The 25,994-nt window shown below is 34.2% G+C and overlaps 1 protein-coding gene and 2 long non-coding RNA genes across 3 annotated transcripts; 2 read left to right on the forward strand and 1 right to left on the reverse strand.

The window, feature by feature from the left end:
• Positions 1-4,330: 4,330 nt before the first annotated feature.
• On the forward strand, positions 4,331-7,367 carry LOC111400484 (protein FAR1-RELATED SEQUENCE 5-like). The gene is made up of 5 exons (XM_023027899.1): positions 4,331-5,638; positions 5,954-6,328; positions 6,407-6,541; positions 6,606-6,707; positions 7,290-7,367. Exons 1-5 carry the CDS (start codon positions 4,331-4,333, stop codon positions 7,365-7,367), a joined length of 1,998 nt encoding a protein of 665 aa, XP_022883667.1.
• A 1,308-nt stretch (positions 7,368-8,675) lies between these two features.
• Positions 8,676-10,124, reverse strand: LOC111402706. The gene is made up of 2 exons (XR_002704336.1): positions 9,811-10,124; positions 8,676-9,198 (listed from the first exon to the last, which is right to left on the reverse strand). It is a non-coding gene; the product is annotated as an uncharacterized LOC111402706 (long non-coding RNA).
• Positions 10,125-10,432: 308 nt separating this feature from the next.
• LOC111401709 lies at positions 10,433-13,724 on the forward strand. Its single transcript, XR_002704090.1, has 2 exons — positions 10,433-10,996; positions 13,310-13,724. It is a non-coding gene; the product is annotated as an uncharacterized LOC111401709 (long non-coding RNA).
• The last annotated feature ends 12,270 nt before the right edge of the window (positions 13,725-25,994 follow it).

Here is a 25,994-nt window from a genome sequence, read left to right on the forward strand (position 1 = left end):
ATTAAATACTCATATATCCAAAAAGATAGAAAGTTTTCCAAATAAATTAGAATCCAAAAAATAAATACAAAAATTTTTAGAATGTTTAAATTATGCAGAAAGATTTATTGAAAATCTTTCTAAGAAAAAACATAAAATTCAAGTTTTACTTAAAAAAATAAATACTAAAGGATGGAATGAAAAACATACATAAATAGTTAAATCATTAAAAGAAGAATGCAAAAATTTACCAAAATTAAGATTATCAGATGAAAAAGATAATTTGATTATTAATACTGATGTCTAGATAAATATTGGGCAGCAATATTAAAAAAGATTTAAATGAAATTTGTAGATATTCAAGTGGAACCTTTAACCAACCAGAAAAATTATACTACTCATGAAAAAAAATTACTAACAATTATTAGAGGAATAAAGAAGTTCTCATTATTTTTATTATCCAAGAAATTTGCTGTTGAGACTGATAATTTTCAAGTTGTAGGATTAGTCAGGAATAAACTATTATCAGAACCCCAATACCGAAAGTTCCATAGATGGCAAGCTTATTTAGCATTTTATAATTTTGATATAGTACATATTAAATGAGTTAAAAATTTTCTTGCAAATTTTCTCAGCATAAACATAAAATTTGCTAATAGATAAAACCAAGGTCATGGAATTATACCAATCTATATTACATATATAACAAAGAACAAACTTTCTTAAAGAAAAATCCGAAGATAAAAACTCTGGAGCAACCTAGGTCTCAAAAATGTTCAACTCAAATATAAAAATTCTGTTGAATATCACTACTGAGCATCATAAATATGCCACAGAACTCAAAAATCAAGTTGATGCTATTGCAGCACAACTAAAAGATATACTGTCACAGATAGATATACAAAAGAGTTCAGAAATGAGTTTTTCAAACAAATATCAAACAGGGACAGCTGGAAGCAGTAGTAGACCCAGACGTGACAATATACCAACTGAAAATAAAGGAGATTTCATTTCAGTATCATCAACCAAAAAAGTTATGATACATGGGGATAAAAGGATACCAAAATAATCAACATCATAGACCAAGAAGATAAAATCCCTTTAGATCCAAAAGAAGAAAAATATGCCGAAATATTCAAAATTGCTTATGATATAAAAATAAGTAATTCATATTTCATCTCTCCGGAAAATAATGTTTATCCCAGAATAACAACCATGGAAGGAGGAGACCCTTCATTTATAAAAATTATGACAGACTATAGATTCATGGATTTTATATATCCAGGAAAAGATTTGATTGAAATTTCGAAATTTGATGACATATTCATAAAAGAAGTATCCAGATTTGTCAAGGGACGAAAAATATATTTGAAATTCTATTCAATAAATTCAGAATATGATGGAGTTGTTTACTATCCAGTTGAACACATAATTTCAATTGGATATGTTGCAACCAATTTCCAAATTGATGTTACAGAAAATAATAGAAAAGTTCCGATAGTGACAAAATCATGGATCAGAAATAGAAGAGCACTTGGAATTAAAACCATTTACAACATTTCCAAAAAAATTTATGATAAAAAATTATCATGCTTGTGCCAATATGAAAATTGGATGTTAGTATCCAATGGAGGATATGGAAAATCAGAAATTTTAAAAGACTATATTACGAGATTCGATATACATCAATTTCCAGGATGTCCTACCACTATAAAAGAATCCTGCCAGCTAAGAGAGTGCTCCAACTGCATGTAAAAATATAAAGGAAGAGGACAATAATAGAGCACATTTGACAAAGTGTATGAATAACAATAATACAGCTGCATGTGAAGACATTGAAGAAAAAGAGCAATAATAGAAAAAGATGCTCTTTGAATAAAAAAGTTGAAGCAGCATGTGAAGATGTAGGCCCAAGGAGAAAAATAATAGAGAGTCAAGTGTGCCTTTGCTGATGTACTCAATGATGTAATAGAGTCTCATAAACTTGTATAAATAGAGACATTGTCATAGATAGAGATCATCTCATCTTGTCTTGAAATCTCGAGTTGTAAGCAATAGTTACTCAAAAAATCATTCCCAATTTGAAAAATCAGTTTTTCTGGAAATCTCTTTGTACCAAATATAACTATTGTATAAATTCTGATAGAAATAAAATTTCAATATTTTGATATAGATACGAGTTTCTAAATCTTTACTTTCATAGATTCTTGAAGGATCTGATAAAAAGTTTTCTTCTTATTTTAACAAAAAGAAAGTTTTTCTTTAACAGAAGTCTAAAATTTTATTCTTCAGAAGTTGACACAGTGAGAGTAAGTAACTGAAATAGTAACAATTTCATGAAGGTAGGAGGCCGTTGAAGGAAGCAGTTTACAGATTTAGAACTCGAAGGTCACTCGATTTTAAGAATAAAAGTCCAGATCAAACCTAAGGTAAAACTATTAAACTTTTGCTAAAATTAGAATAAATCTTTTTAAGATCTTAAAGAATCGTAGGGATTAATTGATGACTATTTGTATGAATAAATATTAGAATATACAATTGAAGGATTAGATAATCTATTAGAAAGAATGTTAGAAAAAATAAAGAATATTATCTCTCAATAAGAAAATCTAAATTTACCATTTGAAAAATATAACATTTTAATTAGAAAATATGAAATATATGTTACAAATTATTCTTATTTATTAGATCATAAAATGAATTTATATTCAAATATTCAAAATAGAATATAAAATATTTAAAAGATTATGATATATGTTGAAACATAGAAAGAATCGTTTCATTAAGAGTAATAGGCCTTTCAATAAAAAGTAATAGTGATAGACCAAATAGAAAAAGAATAATGCTGGCTGTACCGAAAGAGGCTCACAGGGGCTTTACAGAAATTTTGAAAAATGCTGAGCTGGCTGGGTCATGTTCGTTGACTTCGGCCCTTTTTAGTCATATGTAAAAAAAATAACAAATAACAAATAATGCTGCCTTTTTCTTCAGAACAGGGACGAAGAAAAGCGGGAAAACTTTTGCATTTCCGCCATTTCTCTTGCAATTTTTTTCTTCAGTAATGTCTTATTTTGTCTGACGGGAAATTGCATATTTGTGTGGTTAGAAGTCCTCTCCGTCGATGGCGCTGCACCGTGGGGGAAAACCCTCATTTTTGATTTTTTTCCCATTCCATTCCAATATTTGGCAGCCCATCCTTTCGTTCGACGGCCAGCCGCAATATACGATGATGTTAAACTGCTGGAGTCGGGTTCTATAGGGTTCGTGTGTAACCGCAAAGGGTTCGGTCTTCGTTGGCAGCCATCAAAACGACGAAGCATTTACCCAGAATTTGGGACGCAAGGAACGGAATATTTTGGACCAACTATCTGGTACTCAGTAAGTAGAAAATGTAATGATTTGAGTTTTGATTTTTCAAATTTCACTTTTCTTGAAGATTTTTTCTGCTTAATTCAAATAAGACTAACGAGTAAAAAATAAATTATGGAAAAAATGAGTTTTCATGTTACTTGCTAAGTGGAACTGTTAATATTATATCTAACCTTCTTCAACATGGTTGATGTATTGTCAAATATGTCTAGATGATAGCAATTACACAATCTGTTTAGGTTTTATAGTTAAAAAATTATCACTTACATAACAATATCAAGTTTGAGTATTAATTTGTTTTAGGATGAGAAGATAAGTGATAATGCAATGTAGTGGAACAGAGATGGCGAATGCGTCATGGAATTGCAGAGAGCTGTTGCATTGTATCATCTGCAGCTAACTGCAATGCTGAGTAGTCTAAATAGTGATCTTGGAGCAGACATTTTCATAGCTGCAAACACATTCGAAATGCAGATGAACTTTATTTCTGATCCTCAGCCTCGGGTCACCCTCTTGGATTGGTCCAGAAACCTATTATGACACCATTAGCTACTAATTAGTTAGACAATATAATACTTATTTTTGATCTTTACATGTGCTACTTTTTTTTGATATATTATTTACTTAGTTTCCCAACATTCAACTTCATCTCTTGCCCAAAAAATGAACATAATTACGAAATGATTTGTAAGTATAACATAACATCCTGCTCGGAATTAATGAATTGGTTTCCTGTCATTATCTTTTGCAGTTTTTCCTACCTTTTAAATATTACATTAATATAGATTGGACTTGTCATAACGTTACATATTTTTTTCTTGCAGCATAGGAAATTATGGAAACTGGAAATGACGAACTTGTTTCAGAATTTGGAAATGAGGAATTTCTTCCAGAATTCAATAATGATAATGTTGCCGAGAATGTTGTCAAGGTAGAAGACGAAACACTAGGATAAAATGGGCCGACTGTACCAGAGGTGGGTATGATGTTCAACGACGATAAAGAAGTGTATGACTTCTACAAAAGGTATGCCTATGATGTTGGTTTTCCAGTTCGAAAAAGAAACTCAAAAAAGGGGGACGATGGACTGTTGAAATATGCGACCTTCACATGTAGTCATGAAGGTCGAAGACCGAGTAATGCAAGCGGCTCTTTAAATCCACAACCAATCAGTCAAACAGATTGTAAAGCAAGGATCTCTGCTTCTTTGGATAGTCATGGAATGTGGAGAATTAATACTGTCCACCTTGACCATAACCATAGAACTAGCCCTTCCAAGTCTAGGTTGTACCGATGCAACAGAGAGTTGAGTGCAACTGTGAAACGGAAACTTGAAGTAAATGATTTTACAGGAATTCCGTTACATAAAAGTTTCAACTCCACAGTTGTTGAAGCGGGTGGATATGAAAATATGACGTGTGTGGAAAAGGACTGTCGCAATTATATTGAACAAGTGAGGCGATTGCGACTTGGGGAAGGAGATGTGGCCGCAATACAAAGTTATTTTTCAAAAATGCAAGCACGATGCTCAGGTTTTTACTTCAGTATGGATGTAGACGACGAGTTTTGCCCAAAGAACGTGTTTTGGTCCGATAATAGGTGTAGGCAAGCATATATGGAGTTTGGGGATGTTGTCACATTTGATACAACTTACTTCACTAACAAGTATGACATGCCATTCGCACCTTTTGTTGGTGTAAATCATCACGGTCAATCAACTTTGTTCGGTTGTGGATTGTTATCGAACGAGGACACTGATACCTTTGTCTGGCTGTTCAAGACATGGCTTGAGTGCATGCATGGTAGAGCTCCTCGTGGAATAATTACTGATCAAGATAGGGCCATGCAAAATGCTATTGAGATTGTTTTTCCAGATACAAGGCATAGGTGGTGTTTATGGCACATTTTGAAGAAGTTGCCGGAGAAGTTTGGGTACCATGTTGATAAGGCTTCCATATTTTCGGCTATACATCAGTTGGTGTATGATTCACAGAATATTGAAGAATTTGAATTAGGTTGGAAAGAGATGATCGAGACATATGAGTTGATAGATAATGAATGGTTGTCGGGGTTGTATGTTAATAGAGGTCGTTGGGTGCCTTGCTTTTTGAAAATGGCTTTTTGGGTGGGGATGTCCACAACTCAGCAAAGTGAGAGTATGAATGCGTTCTTCGACGATTATGTCCATTTGAAGACCTCTCTGAAGCAGTTTGTGGAACAATATAAAAGAACACTCAGAAGTAAGGTCGAAAAAGAGTTCCAAGCTGATTTCAAGTCATACTCACAAACGGTACCGTGTGCCACGAATTATGAAATCGAAAGGCATTTTCAATCAGTGTATACTATTTCAAAATTCAAAGAAGTCCAAGAAGAATTCAAGGGTAAGGTATTTTGTAATCTCATATCTGAGAAAGAGGGATCTTCAGGGACCACGTATGAGGTACGTGAGGATGTCCTCTATTATGAGCAGCGGAAGAAGAAATTTTTTTTTGTCTCATTTGAGAGAGCGACATCTAAGTTTAGATGCAGCTGCCACTTGTTCGAATTTCGAGGCATTGTTTGTAGACATGCGATTGCGGTGTTGATTCGTAATGACGTCACACAGTTGCTTGAGCATTACACATTACGAAGGTGGAGAAGAGATGTTAGCAGAGCATATACAAGAGTTGCAATGAATTACGACGGTCTGGTCAGTACCCCAGAACAGTTGAGGTATGACAGTATGTGTAAAGCTTTTGCGGAGGTGGCTGACCTTGCTGCAGATAATGAGTGTCGGGCACGTGCCATATTGGACTGGATAAAAGTACAAGCGAATGAGCTGAAGTCTACAAAGTCGTGTATTGCAAGTAATATCGTTTCTCACTGTACTCCTTCACAAATTGCTGCAACCATCAACATATGGGATCCCAATGTTGCAAAGAAAAAGGGGGCACCCCGGCGACTTCGAAGAAAAAGTCCGCTGGAGTTAAAGAATTTAGGGGTTTGTTCGTCTTTCCACATCTATATTCTTCTACGGCCATGAATTGTGTGTACTAATTTCATTATATTCTACATGCAGGCAAGTTTGACGACGAGCAAGGGGAAGAGGCTGAGACAAAGGCACAGTAATACTGAGGAGGCTGCACCTGAATTTGTAGCGTCGCAAGAGCAATCTTCAACGCAAACACCATTCTCTTATTCACAACTATTGTTGGTGAGTACCATAATATAATTTAACTATTTGTTTTACGTGTTATTTACGTTCTTTGTTTATGTAGGGCGATGCCGAAAGCTTTGTCTGTACACGACCGTTGCCAACATCGGATGCGCTCCCTCCATTGCCAACGAATGTTATATTCCGTCCACAAGGTGATGACGAGGTTAATTTACTACATTTCTATATGACTTCTTCAAATATGTGTACTAATTTTTCTACTACTCGACAGGTCATCCATTTCCTTACTACTATATGCCTATGCCGCCACAAGATGGTCCAACCTTATAAATGTGAAATTTTTTTAGCATATGCTACGTCTCTGCCACCAATCATTTTGCATAACGAATGATGATAAGAAAGACATGGATGCAATCATCAGCTCTCAAGTCCTACAAAATAGCAGTCCGCATTTTTGTTGCACTAGTAAGCGAGGGGATTGGGTTATTAATTTCATTGCTGCATTTACTTTATCTTTAATTTATAGTATCGGACTTAAGAATAGGAGTATGCATTTCGTTTTGGTTTATAACTTAGGTTTTGGTTTGGTCTGCATAGATTTAAGTTATCCTATATTTAATTGGATAAACAAAGTTTGGCTAATAGAATGTGGTAGGACTTACTATTAAAAACGACTTCTCAACTATGTAAGGAATGCTTTTCACTATACCGAATTTTAATTAGTTTGGATTACTAGCACAACAATGTTTATAATTTCGGGTAGAATTAAAAAATGGTGGGTTTGCAGGAAGATTGTTTGCTCCAGAATATGGATGATTTGGGCAAGTTCAACGGTGTTGAAGCTCCTAATGTCCCAAATCAGTGAGGGCTCCAAAAGCTTTTGATTGCGTGCAAAGAAGCTGGCCAACATCTCATGAAGATACATGAGTGATGAGAGAAACAGAGAAGTGTGGATGCAGAGAGGCAGTATGAGCAATGAACCGAATTAATGAGAGAAATTAAGTGCTGCTCCAAATTAGTAAGGAATATTTGGCGTGTTTTACAATAATTTTGTGCTAGTGTTGCATTATGGCAGAACTTAATCCTTTTTTTTTCTCCTTCAGCATTAATGTAATTGTGGTATCATTTCAAGAATTTACTGTCTACTTTACTGGAAGCTGGTGGCGGTGCCGGTGGTTGTGGGTAGGAGTGGGTCGCTGTATGATTATTATTGTTCATCTAATTTTTAGCCAAATTGTTCTTTTTTTCTGTTGGATGTTGATTTTCTATTTAAATATGTATAACTTTTTACCCAGTTTTTAATAATTTTTACTAAATTTCCTGTTTAATTATGCAAAATCAGGGGAATTTGGGGTTAAAAGTTCTGTTTTATTTTATGTCTTTCTATATTATTTGGAATTTTTCGTTTACCGTATTTGGATTGCTTAGTTATTCCTATGTAACTAATCAAGTTTATATGATTTTCACTCTCTTCAATTTAGATAAATTGCGTTGGGTGTTGGGAAATCTGGAAAAATGGACAATTTTGGTTACATTCCTAAAGCCATGATTATCAAGATCTTGTTAAGGTTGTCCGTGAAAACTCTGTTGCGATTCAAGTGCGTTTGCAAATCATGGTGTTCTATCATTACAAGCTGCAATTTTATTTATGAGCATTTGGATATGGCACTTGCAGACAACAGAAAAGCTCGTCTTCTCGTCATGCAGTATTACCCAGAAACCAGTGACTTCTTCTTGTTCACTAATGACCAACTAACGACACCAACACATTTTAAAATTCCTACAAAGTCTTCTTATTGTGATTTTACAATTATGGGACCCTGCCATGGTCTAATCTTAATCGTGTTAATTAGAATTAATAAATGGTATATTGAATTGGCTAAGAATCTCTATTGTGTTAATTAGAATTAATAAAGTGTCCGACAAAAAAAAAGGATTAAATTCTTGAAATTATACCACAATTAGATTTATGCAAATGTATACCTAAAGATGCCGAGAAAAACAACTTTTCGTCAAGTGCTCAATGACGTATATTTCCAATTTGAATTCTCTCGACCGTTCCGCTAATTTCATTGTTGCTAACATACGCCGCTTATGTCTACCATTCATCGTTTACGAACAAACATATAGACTCACAAAATGTAATGAAGAAACATAACATGCATTTAACATAAATTCTAATGGCATACAAAATATATAGTAGCGCTACTCAAGTCTTTAAATTACATATATAACCCAAACAATCCGTTGACTAAAATACTAATAATCAAGCCGGTCCTTTTGGTTTGCCATCTGATTCCAAGCATCATTTTCCCTTGCGGAATGTCACTTGTAGTAGTGACACCTCGACGTCTCGTGTCTCAGTTATTCGGGCTAGAGTTTCGAGCATGCTAGGCAAGTCTCGAACTTCTTCATTCCGTAAGCCTTGAACTTCCTCATTCCCTACAACAGTTATCACTTCGTTGACATCACTACATTGTTCACTTGATTCTCCTTCATCCACCCAATCGAAATATCCACAATTGTTACTGCAAGTGTTGAATAATCGCCCTTTGTTACGTGTCTGTTTTTCTACCTCGAAGCATTTCTGAAATCCGTGTGGACACCACAGGCAACGACGTTTTCTCGTGCATTCCCAGAATGAGTGCCATTTGCTTCGACAACTGTGACATATTCCGACATTCCTTCCTCTCATGCTGAGATGGTCGATAAACCACACAAACAAAATTCTTAACTCATCTAATAAACTGTAATCAGTAACATAAATATCAGCATCGTAATTAAATTGCCTTGTCCAGGATTATGAGTTACAACCACCTCATTAGGACAACTCTGCTTTTATAGGCTATAATTTACAAGGTGATTGAAGATAAATAAGGTGAATGACGATTCAAGGGTTGATCATTGAAGTCTGGGGCAACAACGGTGAAGGAATTTGAAGGCATATCTACAACAAAATACTACCAAGCTAAAGAAATAAAAAGAGAAATAGAAGTGAAATTGCAAACTTAAAGACAAAATACAGTATGCAGAAGAATTTCACGGACCACAGCATATTGCAGAACTTAGCACGTTCAATCTTTCAATCCCATTTCGTCTTCAATTTCAAATATTTCAATCCATTAATTTACAAATCTATAACAATATTTAATTTCTCTAATCATTCCCCTATGAGCCTCTTTTGGTACAGCCAGCATTAAATCCTTCGATTCTTTTTGGCAAAGTGTTATCTACAGTTTAATTCGTTGAACTCATGGCTGCGCAATAAATTTCTGCCTACAATCAGGTATTACACGTGAAGCACATACCTCGTTTGTATAGACGGAAACTGGTGTCTTCTTCAATTGGGCGTGGTGGTTGCTTCTCAGCGGTCAAAGATCAGAGCAAGGTTTGAACTTCTCCGATGTCCACAACATCCAGCACGAGTCACACTTTTTCTTCTTCGTTGACTTCGTCGCTGGGCCGGAGAAGGAGCTAATTCCGATTGCGAGCCCGCCGTCGTCAGTGAGGGAAGGTGGTGATGGGAATGAAGAGGTTGGGAAGGGTTTTGTTTTTATTTGGGCAATTTTCAGAGAAGATTAAGGGGCTGCCTGTGGTGTGTCTGAATACCCGTTCCTTTTTTGTTTTTTTTATTAATTCGTTGTTGCCACGTCATATGTAAAACTTCTATGAACGAGTTTCTGTACGCCAAGCGGAACCGATAGAAAAATCTCCTGTAAAATAATCACTTATTATACTCTAAACAATAAAGTATTGTAAATAGTATCATTGAGTCCATGTAATTGCCGGAATGAATCCCGAACTCAAAGTAAATTTATTTGATATTGAGTAATAAAAATAATAATTAGTTATATATGCATTTATTAATAATTTAATTGAGACTTACTCCGAGAACCGTCCATCTCTCCTTTATACAATAAAATAAAATAAAAAATTACTTAAAAAATTGTGCTGAATCGTCCATCTTCTCTTTTATACCTTCAACAATCGTCCATCTTTCTCCTTTATACTAACTGTTGTGTCACGGAATCGCCTCTCCAGTCTCTACTGTTTGCAAATGCAAGTAAATCTCCATAAATTTCTCTAGTTTTATGCAATTCCCAGGCTGGAAGAAACGGCTGACCTGGTTACTATTAAACCTGGGTTTTCCAGTTCTGATTGAAATTGAATTAGAAACTACTGCGTCAGAAACACTACTGTAAAAGTGAATTCTAATCTGATCCCAACTATCCACCACCAAAATTCATAGTTGGTTTCTTTGAAAAATAATTTTTCTTAAACAATTACAGTGCTAAATGATGCTCCTTTTACAGAGATGAATTGAAGCGAAAAGATGCCAATTTTTTCTCATTCTGTTTCGAATGAGAGAGTGATGGGATGGGTTTTTGTGGTAATTGGTTTAATTTCATATATGGGTTTTCTCTATGCTGCTGTAATTTCAAAGCTTCTTCCGCCATCAGATAATGCTATCATCTCTGCCATACAAAATGACTGGTGAGTTTATCTTTTACTTGATTTTTACATTTCCGTTTTATAATCATAAGAAGTTTTCTTTCATTTTATAAAAATTATTTATCGTGGTGAAAGTATGTAATGATCCTTAGAATTGAAGCTCTATACCTGTGGATATTGCTGAGTATCGATTTGAATAAGAAACCTGCTATATGTATAACAAAATGTAAGAATTCTTGGATTATAAATCAAAAATTTACATTTTAAGACTATGGATGAGGATTTTGCCATGTTAGTTTGTACAATTGTTAAATTTTTGTTTGCACTTTAATCTTGGAGTGATTAATGCTTATAACATTTATGTTCCTCAAAGAGAAAGGGACGTGTAGCTGACCCAAAAGTTTTACTGAAAATGAGACTAGTTGTCTGTTGATGTATTTGTGATACTATGGTGTGAAGGACACTTAAATTAGAGAAGGATTGCTTTTATAGTATAGTTTATATTTTTCTTAGTTATCAGGAGTCAGGAAAAACATGCAATCAAAATATCAGATTGTTACGAAATCAGGTTATTTTGAAACTGACACGTTGATGTTCTTGTGGAAGGATTAGATAAGCAACCACTTTAAGGTTTCAATTTGAATGTTGTCAAGGAGTATATCCTGACCTAGGCTCTAGTTAAAAGGAATTATTCAACCAGGAAGGAAGCAATTTGTTAGGCTTCTTGGAAAAACCCGTTGTCTATGGTAGCTGAGTGTGCCATGACCCAAGAATAGAGATTCTTGAAAAGTGTATTTTCTAGGAATTTTCTACCTTTGCTTACGTTGTGGATAGCCTTTCTCCCAGTCTAGCCCGCCCCCCCAAAGTGATTGCATATGATGGGTTGAGTGCAATCTGGCCTTGTGGTTACTATGTCGAATCGGAAGAGAGACATGGCGTTTAGTTATAAAATCTAAGCAACTTTGAAAGATACAAAGAAAGTTTTCAAATAATATAAATGTCATCGAAATTCTTGGCAAGGTGAAAGGAGGTTTGCCAATTTTTGTGAAAAAGTTTCTGTTTTTCAATTTACTGTCTCATAGTAGTGTTCCGGATCTCTAGCATATGAGATCTTGGAATGGACTTACCATTTTGTGATTCATGTGGTTTATGATTTCAACACTGGTCATATCCACCTAGATTTTTGAGACGCAAAATAGAGGGAAGGCAGTTTCAATATTAAACAACCATAAAATTCATAAACCAGATGTATCCAACCAAAAACCTCTTTTATGTTTTCGAGAAAGATGATCACTAGACTGAAATTTCTGCACGAACTGTGTTTGAAAGGCAAAATAATAATAATAATAATAATAATAATAAGGCAACAGAGGATACTTGATGGTAGAATTGGGATTTTTAAAGTCTGCTAGATACATCTTTTGGAGAGGTTGGGCTTCAAAATTGAAGTGGCTTTGTGTTGAGAATCAAATATCTCAGACAAGTTAACTATTTATGGACTTTTCACGAGGAGGTCATTGGCAGCACCTTAAAGCCATAGTTTAGTTCTTTTCTTTGATCCCCGATTGGATTCTATTCTCGTTGGGATTGGATATAGATGGGGAATCTATAGATCACAGTAGAACTAACATATGATACATCTGTGGAGTACAACATCTAATTGGTCATTTGGTGGTAGTTAACTGGATAATAATCAACACCGCAAGCACTAACTACTTCCATAACAGCCAATTGAGTGCATGATGAAACACAACAGTAAAGAAATCTTAAACCAAACTTCTATTTGATCCTCTTTTGATCATGTTATTAGCGTAGATTACTTGATTTCATCTATAAAACATTTGCCTGTACCACTCATTATTACTGGAACTAATATCAAAATTTTATTGAGGACGAAATTGCAGAGTTTTTACAAGTTCAATGGCAACCTTACAATAGAAGATATAACGACATTTTAAGATTGTAGAAGAATAGGCATTTTCTTGTCGATGCAGTATTGACCTTAGGAGCGTGTTTGGTACATATGCCTAGACTGGACAGAGCTATAAACAAAATTTAACTTCTTTTCTTCTTTAATTCTATGTGTACTGTCCAATCCACCTTTCGAGACATACCATTAATGTAACCTATAGTTTTTTTACTTATAGCCAAATGTTATTGAGCATCATGGTGAGATAATCGGTGTTGAATGGTTGCAATCTGATGACCGGTTCTTGTTTTGCTTGTGAATGAGACTTCATTTTACACAATCATTTGTTATGTGACATTTTTTGTACACGTTTCCTATAATACAATTAGATTAATGAGGTCATATTTTGAAGATGTTTTATTAACATTTTTTTCTCTCTTGAACAGGTATTATTGCTTCTTGGTGCCCTTGACAATTCCGATTCTCATTGTTTCGGTATATTTTCATTGGCTGAGTATGAAATTATTCAAGCATGCCTGAGCTTATTATGGCAGCAACACAATGCATTTCTCTTCAACATAATAGTTTATAACACATTCTCTTGCCCAGTGATGCACACAGAAGACAATTTTCCAGGCAGAATAGTTTTTTTCTGAATCCCAACTGGATTTTCTGGTGGCTGGACCAGAATGAGACCGTGTCGAGTTTCACACGTTCTCCGATTACGATCTGCACGTGCATGCCATGTGCTAGCTAGGCCTTGTGCCAAACTATGTCTTGCAACTTTCTCGTGTATGCATGTTTTCTATGGTATGTCGACCTAGACAGATTAAGAAGAGTTGAAGGAGTGGAATTTTTATTGTTGCGTTGTCTGGTACAACTCATCAAGCCCCTCTTATGTTTTGCTAGAAATTAGATTAGAATTTGCTACTTTGAAAATCGAAATTTTTAAATAAAAAGTATTGCCCCAAAAAAATGTACACTTTTCTTGAAAGTACCAAATGTGTCCTTCATTAAGTTACTCTACAACGTAATGTGTTGGTAAAATTATGTATCAAATTGAAAATCCAAACGGGCAAAATTGTCTGCGTCAAAAGCAAAAGCTTGAATGTGAAGGGATGTCACATTTCTTTTGTGTTATAACTTGTCCTACCAAAAACATTTTAAAATGCACTACTTCATGCATGGTCCACTTGGAGACTCAGTTGGTAGAGCTCCGTTCTTGCAATTGGGTCGTTGCGATCTTCCCATTTCCAAAAAGATCCTCTGCTCAATCTGGTTTAATATCAAGGTGGGGTCCGTACAGCATTTCCACGATATCATTGCTTAATAGCCATAGTTCCAGGGAACCGCACTATATACTCATATGCAACCTGCTCAGGAATAGTGATGATCATGGACTTAGGACAAGTAATAGCTGCCGGAATGATGTCTTGAGCTGGCTCAGAGACAGTAACAGGTTGGGCTGCTTGGTTCGAGTCTGGGATGGTAATGGTAAAAGCAAGCAATCGAGCACTATTGATTAGTTTAAAGTCGAAGAAGGCAAGCTAGCAGTCTTCAATTGACCGCGGGCACAAATAATAGTTAATGAAAATGGATTCTTTGCAACAAAGAAAAAGGAGCTAAATATGTTCTGTTCTGTGAGTTTATCCATGTTTGGCAAAGCTTTGAAAATTTATTTAAAAGTTACTTATTTTTGGTGAAATTAAATTTTAAAATAACCAATCTTTACTAGAAGCAAGAAACTAGGTTATTCAAACATCTATAAAAAATGTATATATACACGATGTTTGAGTTCAACTTATTCTTTACTCATTATCACCTATTGCTATTTATACACTTATTTGGATTAAATACCCTTTTAAGTATTTTCTTATTTGTCATTGAACTTTAAAAACTATTCGAGTTACCATTAAACTTTATTAGATGTGTCTGAGCTATATTTAAAAGTTAGAACTAAGTTGTCATTGAACTTACCAAAATGTCATTCAATCCTTATTCTGTCACTAGCCATTTTAAAAGTTAAAGAACTTAATGACCTTAAAACTGTAGGAAAACGATAATCTGTAAAAGGAAAACACAAATTGCAGCAAGTTTCAAACCGAGGCCTGTGCGTGCACAGTTTTCTTAAGACAGTTTCGCCCCCTCACCGTAGGTGTTGGAGGTTCAGTTCGAGCAGCTGTCTCCTAGGATACAATGGTAATAAGCAGAATCCGAGCACCGCGGTCCTACTCCGACGAACTGATCTAGTATCTAAACAATATCACCACAAGAACAAGACTTTACTGAACAAGGAATGCAGAAAAGAAAAAATTGTGTACGCAGGAATGTAGGTGAGATTTTACCCAAGTTCAAGGTACGAAGGCCATTTCAGTTCATGATTTGCACCCTCCTTGTGTGCACGCATGGAGAGAGCCTCTATGCTACACATGATTACACATCTCCAAAGCATAGCCATATATAAAGTGATTTAAGTTTCCTTGGTTTTCCTATATGAGATAAATGCATTTTTTACAAAACCAACTTCCAATGACTAACTTTGAGCTTCAATTTCTCATTCACCCGAGCTTCATTTTTGGCAAATAAATACATGAAATCGATGTTCTCGCGGAGGAGAACACATATCAACTTTGATATTCCACATTGGACCAACGAGTCCCATCGAAAATTGTGCCAAAATTGAGTCGCTCACTCAATTTTTTTCTAACAATCCCCTACATGAATGAAAATTGGGAGAGACACGAAATGTAAGACACAAGACTAGGTGATAAAGTTCAGCGGTTGAATCCTGCATAGGATAGGTAGGTGCTACCCTTTGAACCTTCCTTTGTGAAAGCATATTTACTTTACTGGCTGACCAGTAGATGCGATGTCCTTGAACTGTTCTACCGTTTGTGTAAACGATGATATACTTCACACAAAATTCTTCCTAACATAATCTAGTTCTCATTGTTATGTTTGTTTTGGCCATGAACATATGCCTGGTTTTGTGAAAGTTCTTAAGAATTGAGCCCCACCCAATTCTCTTAGAAGTGGCCCCACTTCTCACTCACATAGGTGATTTCTTATTACAAGAAACCCGCATTACTTGGCTCGATTTATGACGCATAAGAATCATTAAAAGCCTATTGCTTAACCTTCAACCTTACGAGCATCACTGTTACATCATAGGAATGGACAGGAGGTAATACCCCCATAGTGATTTTATCAAGTCTTTACAGTTAGGTTTTCCCATTGAACCTAGATCTTGGGATATCCAATCAATTAGGTTGGGTTTTCCTTTGTAATTACTTATTCTTTCAAGGGCTTAAGTCTCATTCCTTTCGATGATTTCATAACTAACTCTTTATTTAACCCTTTGGTTAGTGGATCCGCAATGTTATCTTTTGACCTTATATAGTCAATAGTGATAACTCCAGTTGAGAGTAGTTGTCTTATGGTATTTTGTCTACGACGTATATGTCTAGACTTATCATTATATATGTTACTACGTGCCCTTCCTATTGCTGATTGACTGTCACAATATATGCAAATTGCTGGCACAGGTTTTGACCATCTTGGAATATCCTCTAAGAAGTTGCGCAATCATTCAGCTCTTCACCACGTTTATCTAGAGCTATAAACTCAGATTCCATCGTAGATCTGGCTATAACCGTTTGCTTAGAGGATTTTCACGATATGGCAACACCACCCAATGTGAACACATATCCACTGGTGGATTTTGAGTCTTTTATATTAGATATCCAATTAGCATCACTGTATCTTTCAATGACTGCTGGATATCTAGTATAATGTAGTCCATAGTCACGAGTATATCTTAAGTACCTTAGTACTCTTACAATTCCTTTCCAGTGATGAGCTCCTGGATTACTCGTGTATCTACTCAGTTTACTGACTGTGTAGGCTATGTCTGGTCTAGTACAACTCATTAAGTACATTAGACTTCCGATAACTCTCGAGTATTCTACTTGAGGGATACTCTCTCCTCTATTTTTAGATAGATGTTGACTTGTATCTATTGGTGTTTTAGCCAAGCCAGTATCATCCTTATGGAATTTTCCTAAAATTTTGTCCACATAATGTGACTGACTTAGAACAAGCGCATTTGATGTTCTTGAGATTTTCACTCCAACTATAACATCAGCTAAACACATATCTTTCATGTCAAATCTCGAGTTTAACATATTTTTAGTGGATTCAATCATCTTATTGTCACTACCAACAATAAGCATGTCGTCAACGTAAAGACATAAGATGACATATCCATCTTTAGTATCTTTGACGTAAACACATTTGTCACATTCATTGATTTTAAATCCACTCTCAATCATGACATTGTCAAATTTTTCATGCCATTGTTTTGGTGCTTATTTCAAGCCATTTAGTGACTTCACCAGTTTACAGACTTTCTTTTCCTGTCTTGGTGACGAAAACCCCTCAGGTTGTTTCATGTAAATTTCTTCTTCTAAATCTCCATTTAGAAAGGCAGTTCTAACATCCATTTGATGTACTTCAAGATTCGCAAAGCGAAAATCGTAAGTATCATCCTAATAGATGTTATTCTCGTCACTGGAGAATACGTATCAAAGTAATCAAGGCCTTCCATTTGTTTGTATCCTTTAATTACTAATCTAGCCTTATACTTCTCGATAGTTCCATCTGCTTTCATTTTCCTTTTGAAACTCCATTTGTAGCCTAGTGGTTTGCTTCTTGGAGAAAGATCCACTAACTCCCATGTATGATTTTGCAGTATGGAATCTATTTTACTTTCAATGACTTCTTTCCATTGAGGTCCTTCCGAGGAATTTACTGCTTCTTGATAACTTTGAGGTTCACTTTCTAGTTCCCGTTTGCTGCATTTAACCTCAATCTCCTCTTCTAATTCTTCGTTCTGACTGTTTTCAGTCATTGTTTCATATATTCATTTAGAGGAGCTTGCTTCCTCTTTGGATCTGTATGAAAATACTTCTTCAAAGAATATAGCATTCCTTGATTCCATTATCATGTTTTTGTGTATGTCCAGAATTTTTGAATCATACACAAGAAAGCGATACGCACTGCTATTATGTGCATAGCCAATGAAGACACAGTCTATAGTTTTCGGGCCTATCCTTATCTTCTTTGGTGGTGGAACAGCCACTTTAGCAAGTCACCCCCACACTCGCAAGTGTTTATAGGTAGACATTCTTCCTTTCCATAACTCATAAGAGGTCTTTTCCGATTTCTTTCGGGGCACCTTATTTAAAAGGTAATTTGCTGATAACACAGCTTCTCCCCACATGTTCTGAGGTAACTCAGAACTTACGAGCATTGCATTTATCATCTCTTTTAAGGTACAATTTTTCTGTTCAGCAACACCATTTTGTTGCGATGAATAAGGGGTGGTGGTTTCATGTATGATTCTATATTGTGCACAGAATTGAGCAAAGCTTCATACTCACCACCTCGATCACTTCGCAGCATCTTAATTTTCTTATTAAGTTGATTCTCAACTTCATTCTTATAGAGAATAAATTTCTCTATAGCTTCATCCTTACTTTTAAGCAGATATACATAGCAGTATTTTGTGCTATCATCGATAAAAGTAATAAAATACTTGTTGGCGCCTCTTGTTTGTACAAGTTTTAGATCACACACGTCACTGTGAACTAAATCTAGTGGTTCTGTGTTCCGTGCAATTGATTTAAACGATGACCTTGTCAATTTTGTTTCAACACAAGTTTCACACTTATGTTTGGAATCGTTATTGAACTTAGGTATGCAGTTAGAGTTAACTAATCTTCGTAAAGTATCATAGTTAACGTGTCCTAGTCTAATATGCCACAAATTTGAAGACTCAAGCAAATAAGCAGAAGAACTAGCTTTATTCATTTTTGGTTTCACAACCATTACATTGAGTTTAAACATACCGTCAAAAACATAAAATTTTTCGACAAACATTTCACTTTTTGACAAATGACTTTGTCTAAGTCAAAAAGAATGCGGAAACCATGCTTATTCAAAAGCGACCCGGACACTAGATTCTTGCGAATTCCAGGCACATAAAGGACGTTGTTAAGAGTCAGCTCCTTTCCCGAGGTCATCTTCAGAACCACTTTTCCTTGACCCTTGATTTCAGAAGTTGCTGAATTTCACATAAACAACTTCTCCCCATTCTCAACAGCTTCAAACATATCAAACATCTCTTTATCAGAGCATACATGTCCTGTAATACCGGTGTCAATCCACCACTCTTTAGGGTTTGAACCTACCATGTTTACTTCAGAAATGATTGCTGCGAGATTTAGCTCCGACACATCTTGTGCCATGTAGTCAACCACGTTCGCTTCTTTCTTCTTCTTCGATAATCTGCACTCCGAAAACTTGTGACCCACTTTGTCACAATTGAAACATTTCCCTTGAAATTTCTTCTTGACAATTCCACCTTTCGGTCCTTGCTTGGTTCTTTTGCCATCGGATGACCCAGACTTATTTTTGTAGTTCCTATTACTTTAACCAAGCTCTACAACATTGGCTTTGGCCACACTAGGATTGAACCACTTCTTCTCAAAACTTTTGTTGTTTTCTTTGATTCGAAGTCTAGCAACGAGTTCTTCGACGTTCATTTCCTTTCGTTTGTGTTTCAAATAGTTTTTGAAATCTTTCCATGCGAGGGGCAATTTTTCTATAATTGCAGCCACCTGAAAAGTTTCACTCAACATCATACCTTCGGCATAAATTTCGTGAAAGATCACTTGGAGTTCTCGCACTTGACTGATAACAGTTTTGGAGTCCACCATCTTATAGTCTAGGAATTTGCCGACTATAAACTTTTTAGTCCTGTCAGCACAGAAAGTCCGAATGCTTCCAAGCATCAAGTGCACTCAATGCTTGCACATCTCCCTCGCCCTCATTAAGCTTTGGAGTAGTTTCAATCAAGAATCTCGCAAGATTTAAGGTGGTCAAGTAAAAAAGCATTTTCCATTGCCACCTTTTGAAATTCAAGCCATTGAATTTCTCCGATTTTTCTCCATGATTAACCGTAATAGTTACAGTTTGGCCAGTTTGGCACACAACATGACTTGGCATTCTAGCCACAATCTGAGTCATAACGGAGTTTGGCCCTTGAGCCACATTAGAACCCACAGCCTGATTTTCAGTGGGAACATTTTGGGTCACATCTATGTTGATCGATTCGGTTGCCATTTCTGAAAACAAACCAAACATTAGTTCCAAGAAACCAAATTCAGTTAAACCAAAAACCAACTCTTGTTTTCCGAATTCACGAACTGTCTTAAGCTTGTAGGAAAACAAGTCGCTAGTGGATGAAACCAATTGTATAAGTTTTATTCAATTACAATAACCGACTATTGAAATTAATAACCACAAGACAAACGATTTCAATTTATCAAAAAATTCAGTTTCAGAATTTTCCAATGGCTGAAAAAAATGTTTAGCAACACAAAATCAGAAATATAAGTTAACTACAGGCTAAAACTGTAAACGATGAATCTGGAAGCTACACACTATGGAACTACAAACTACATGAATTAAATAGTAATGCGAAAATAATCTATAGAAAGAAAACACAAACTACAGCAGGTTTCAAATCGAAGCCTGTGCGTGCACAGTCTCCTTAAGACAATTTCGCCCCCTCACCATAGGTGCTGGTGGTTCAGTTCGAGCGACTGTCTCCCAGGATACAACAGTAATAAGTAGAATCCAAGCACCGTGGTCCTACTCCAACGAATTGATCTAGGATCCGAACAATATCACCACAAGAACAAGACCTTACTGGACAAGGAATGCAGAAAAGAAGAAACTGTGTATGCAAGAATGTAGGTGAGATTTTCGAGTGTGTTAGATTGCTAGAGAATGAGCCTTTTTATAGGCATATTGCCCATTAATATTGTGACCATTGGGAGTCCATTGGAGTTACTTCCCATTAACACTGTGACCATTGGGAGTCCATTGGAGTTTTTTTCAGTTTAGAAATTCAAAAGTCATTGGAGAAAGCCAATAAAATTGGAAAAATGTGAGCTCACCAATAGGGCCATTTTTGCCTTGTTCGGTCCGACATTCGTGTGCGCAAGTCGCGTCCGCACCCAAATTCAAGGTCCGAAGGCCATTTTGGTTCGTGATTTGCACCCTCCCTATGTGCGCACATGGAGAAAGCCTCTATGCTACACATAATTACACATCTCCAAAGCATAGCCATATATAAAGTGGTTTAAATTTCCTTGGTTTTCTTATGTGGGATAAATGCGTTTTTTCCCACAAAACCAACTTCCAATGACAGATTTTGAGCTTCAATTTCTCATGCACCCGAACTTCATTTTTGGCAAATAAATACATGAAATCAATGTTCACGCGGAGGAGAACACATATCAACTTTGATATTCCACATTGGACCAACAGGTCCCATCGAAAATTGTGCCAAAAGTGAGCCGCTCACTCAATTTTTTCCAACAGAATGCAATGTTTTGAAATTTGGATTGACTAGGCAGTTCAACTGGAAATGTTGTAACTTGGCTATCGATCTAGCGAGGTCATTATGTTAAAGTGATATGTGATTAACTCAGTAAGAAACCATAAAAAAAATGTTTATCCGAACTAGTTAATTTGTTGAGTCATTTCTAGATGAAAATTTTCAAAATTTATATAGGATATGTAATGTCGCGTAGCTCGTTAGGCTTCAATTTTTATTTATTTATTCTTTTTTTTAAATTCCGTTTGCTCTAAATTATAATTGTTCTAGTGATTCATATATAACAAAATTATATATGTGACGCATATCACATTTGCATATTACAAAAGTGTATATGTTAATTTTCAATTCTAACGTAGCTTATCAACTTTGTTTGTTTGTTTGTTTGTTTGTTTTGTTTTGTTTTTTTTTTTTTGTTTTTTGTTTTTTTCAAATCTCCATTGTGATCAATACATACATATGTACATACATACATACATACATATATAAGATTCCGAATAATAGGCTGAGAGGGAAGAGTCCGGATTTGGAGCTTTATTTAGTTTCCAATCTTTCTTTTTTGTCAACTTGATCCTGGAAACACTATGAGGGTCACATCTTTGATCTCGTTTTGGGCACATGTCTCAACTTTGGATCTATTGTCGGTCATAGGAAGTATCTTCAAGCGGGATTTTTGCCCACTTCTCCACGGCTCGGTCCCAACCAAACCTTACTCGATAGTGGAGGCGACTAACAACTGGCCACTCTGGTGTTTCACCCGATATATATATATATATATATATCTGTGTGTGTGCGCGCGCGCGCGTGTGACGCATATTACAAAAGTGTATATGTTAATTTTCAATTCTAACGTAGCTTATCAACTTTGTTTGTTTTTTTTCTTTTTTCATTTTTTTTTTCAAATCTCCATTGTTATATATATATATATATGACGCATATCACATTTGCATATTACAAAAGTGTATATGTTAATTTTCAATTCTAACGTAGCTTGGAGTAAAGATTGAAAAGTGGCATAAGATTAATTTAATGAATGACAATTCCTATCTTTATTTTATTATATAGTAAAATATTTTTTATTATATTTGACAGGAATTGACCAACCAAGTTCAATCATTTAGCAACCAATTGATCTAGTGACCCACTTCTTTCCGGGTTGGTTCTAAAACCTATAAAACTATGCATGAACTTCATATGCTCTTGTAGCATGAATAGTCTTAACTATACAATTAACACCAAAAAAAAAAAAAAAAAAACAATCATAGGAAAAATTGAAGAACATTAGAGATTTTTCATCCCTAAGGTTCAGATGCTCAGCTGTCTCTTCAACCAATAGGCACAAGATTGCCACATGTAAGGATAAGATCAAATCTTGCCCTGTGATAAAACACATGTTCAATGTTGCAACTTTGGCTTATTTAATCGTTTGTGACATACAAGTTGTCTCAACAAACTCCACCCTGTTCAAGAAATGATTTATCTCTTAGTACGCAAGTCATAATTAACATACAACTTTCCTTAGTTGTGTACCTATGCAAAAATTATTTAGAATCAATGTTTAGGGTACTCAAGCATCTCCTAATATTATTCAAATGAAGTACTTAGGTACCTAGATTAGCAAGGTTATATCGTGCTGGTATCTCGAACGTTGTTATCTCAATAATTCGTGTTCCAATCATAGGGAAATTTGGATAGTAGGTTAACAACTGATTGTTCTTTAAATTAAACAGTTAATATCAAGATCATACGGTTCTTTTGTGATAAATTGTTATGAGAACAGTAGTGAAAATTTTGAATTGATTGGAAGATTGTAAATTTTTGGATAAAAAAATTTTATAGGTTTGTTTTTTAAAAAATTTTGAGATTACTCAAAGTTATCTAAATCTATTTAAATTATTAAATATGGTGTCATTACTTTTGAAAAAGAATGATTTTATATTCGTTCAATATTCCAGAAGAATATTGATTTGTTTCTCATATAAAACACAAAATTTGATTCTTAAAATATTGTATTATTTAGCTTGAAAAGTAGAACAAAGTTTTAATATCAACATTTCAGAAAAATATTGTATTTATACTTTGGAAAAGTATACATCTTGTTATGTTTCTAAAGAAGAACATTTTAATATGAAGATATTTAATATTTGCATTGATGTTTCTGAAGAAACACAATCCACCTACATAAATACATTCAAGAATTGTATTAGTTTGATATTCCTGAAGAAATAAATTTTTTTTATATTAATCAATATTCTAGGAGAATATTATGTTAGTTTCGAAGATTAACTTTATATAATTCTGAGTTTGATAATTATGTTAATGCTCCTGGAAAAGCATAACTTATATATAAATAATCCATAATTCTCGAAGAATATTTGGTTATTTCAAAAAAGGGCTTATACACATTAATATTCTAAAAGAATATTTTGTCGTTTATGAAAACTCATATAATTTTACATACTATTATTCTTGAAGAATATTGTTAGTTTTTCATGACTGAATCAAAAGAATATCGTGGTTTTGCTGTTTAAGATGATTCTACATGTACTAATATTTTCGAAGAATATTATGATGGTGTTCTTGAAGAAGCACATTTCTCAGAAATTATAGATTCATTCAAACAAATTTTTTTTTACAAACCTAAAGTTTGTTGATTCTAAAAGCTTTAAGAATTGATGTAGTGTTTAGACCATGAGACATGTATAACGTACTTTTAGTACATACAACCATCCAACTGTGGTGATCCCAAATTATTCCAAAAACGAATTATTCATTTAGTTGAAGAAAAGCATGGAGATTGGTACTATTCAATAAAGTAAGAAAATTTGGTGAGCCACACCTTTCATTATTAAATTCTCAATCACCGTATTATTCTAATCATATGTTGAACATGTAATATAATAATATATATCTTAAATGATAGCAATTTAAATTTAGTATATATCCCAAATCAAATCTCTATTTCCAAAGCATGTCTTGTTTCTTCTTATTTTATATTCATATTAATTATCTCATTTCTATTCTTTTCGATAAATAATATAATTTATGGATTTTGTACTCTTATATCTATCTATTGCAAAAATTTGTTGCTCTTGAAGAGTTTGACATTACAATTTCAACATTTTAGAAGAATTTGACATATTCTTGAATAAAGAATGATAAAATGTAATGTGCTCTCGAAGTAGCACATGTTTTGAAAAATATATATCTCATTGTGTTCCTGAAGAAGCAAAAATTTATACCTTTTAATATCGTAGAAGAATATTATAATTAATCTAAATGTATCAATATTCTAGAAGGATATTTTTCTATTGCTTGTGAACAATTATGCTCAAGTATATATCAATATTCTAAAGAATATTGTCTTGTCGCCCTTGAAGAAGCGTGACTATATATAAAAATAATATTCTACATAAATATTATGTTAATATTTTTTTAAAAAAATATGTTGTTCCTGAAAAATCACAAAGTTGTACATACCATACTTTTATTAGAAATATTTTATTATTGATCTCAAAAGAGTATAAATATTATACAACAATATTATTGAAGAATATTTTGTGGTTATACTTGAAGAAATATAATTGAAGAATCACAAATTTATATACTTCAATGTAAGTATTGGATCTAAATATTATCTATTAAATGACTACATGGTGTTTGCAATATGAAGTTGCTAAATTACTACTCAAGTTTTAAATTATGAGTATAATTTTCAAATTATATAATCAAGACCTTGTGTCTTCTTAATGCTAATGAGCCTAAATCTCAATATATTAATAAGTGTTAGTTGGGATGCTGATAAATAATTTTACACTCTTGTTTGTTAACACCTTCAATTATTTTCTAAATCATTATATTAGGAACAAAATAGTTCTCATTATCGTCTAGGAAATGTTATTCGCACCATGCCAATATCAAAATTATTCCCACTATATTTGGCTTATGGTCAAAGTCCAACTTTGGTCATCTAATTATTTTGATAATGCAATATATATCCAATTGTTCAACCACAATGCAATGATATGGAAAGTAAAAAATACTGATAATAAATGCATAGTTTGTACCATTGTACAATATACCAAGCCCTAATCGATGATACTTTATATATCGATTTGCTAATTGTTAATTTAATTGGAGAGCTCTCTCAACATTAGGGAATGAATTAAGATGAAAATAATGTGCAAATGTATCATTATATTATCTAGATTTTCACAAAAGATAATTTGAACTAGAAGTTTAAAAAATAATTATTTAAATGTATTTACTAATGAAGAGATTAAAATATCTTATGTTCCAGCTTTAAATGCCTTAACTTGAATTGAAATTCCAGAGGGACAAGTTATTAACATTATAATTTATAAATCAATTACATGACGAAGCATAATGATATTCGATTCCAAGATAAAAATTTTCAAAATAAAAATGGAGCAAATAATAAAGATAGTCCCATTAGGAGGTGTATATTTTCGAAAAGTATGTAGACATAACAAAATGTAAAATCCCAGAAGATGTTCAGGTACCTGAAATATTGAAAATTGAGATATTTAAATAAGTTATGTCATTATGAAAAATAAACAGAATTGAAAAGAAAAAGTTTTCATCAATATTTTTGTACATAATGTATCACTACATATTAGGAATAGGGAGGATATCAAAATAAA

The sequence above is a fragment of the Olea europaea genome, chromosome 10 (genome assembly GCF_002742605.1).
Source record: "Olea europaea var. sylvestris chromosome 10, O_europaea_v1, whole genome shotgun sequence".
Classification (NCBI taxonomy): Eukaryota; Viridiplantae; Streptophyta; class Magnoliopsida; order Lamiales; family Oleaceae; genus Olea; species Olea europaea.

Excerpts from the sequence above, each read along its gene's own strand:
- LOC111400484 (XM_023027899.1), top strand. The coding sequence starts at position 4,331 with ATGATGTTCAACGACGATAAAGAAGTGTATGACTTCTACAAAAGGTAT. Across the intron at positions 5,639-5,953 it reads TCAAGTCATACTCACAAACG|TTGCTTGAGCATTACACATT; the intron begins GTACCGTGTGCC and ends GACGTCACACAG. Across the intron at positions 6,329-6,406 it reads TGGAGTTAAAGAATTTAGGG|GCAAGTTTGACGACGAGCAA; the intron begins GTTTGTTCGTCT and ends TTCTACATGCAG.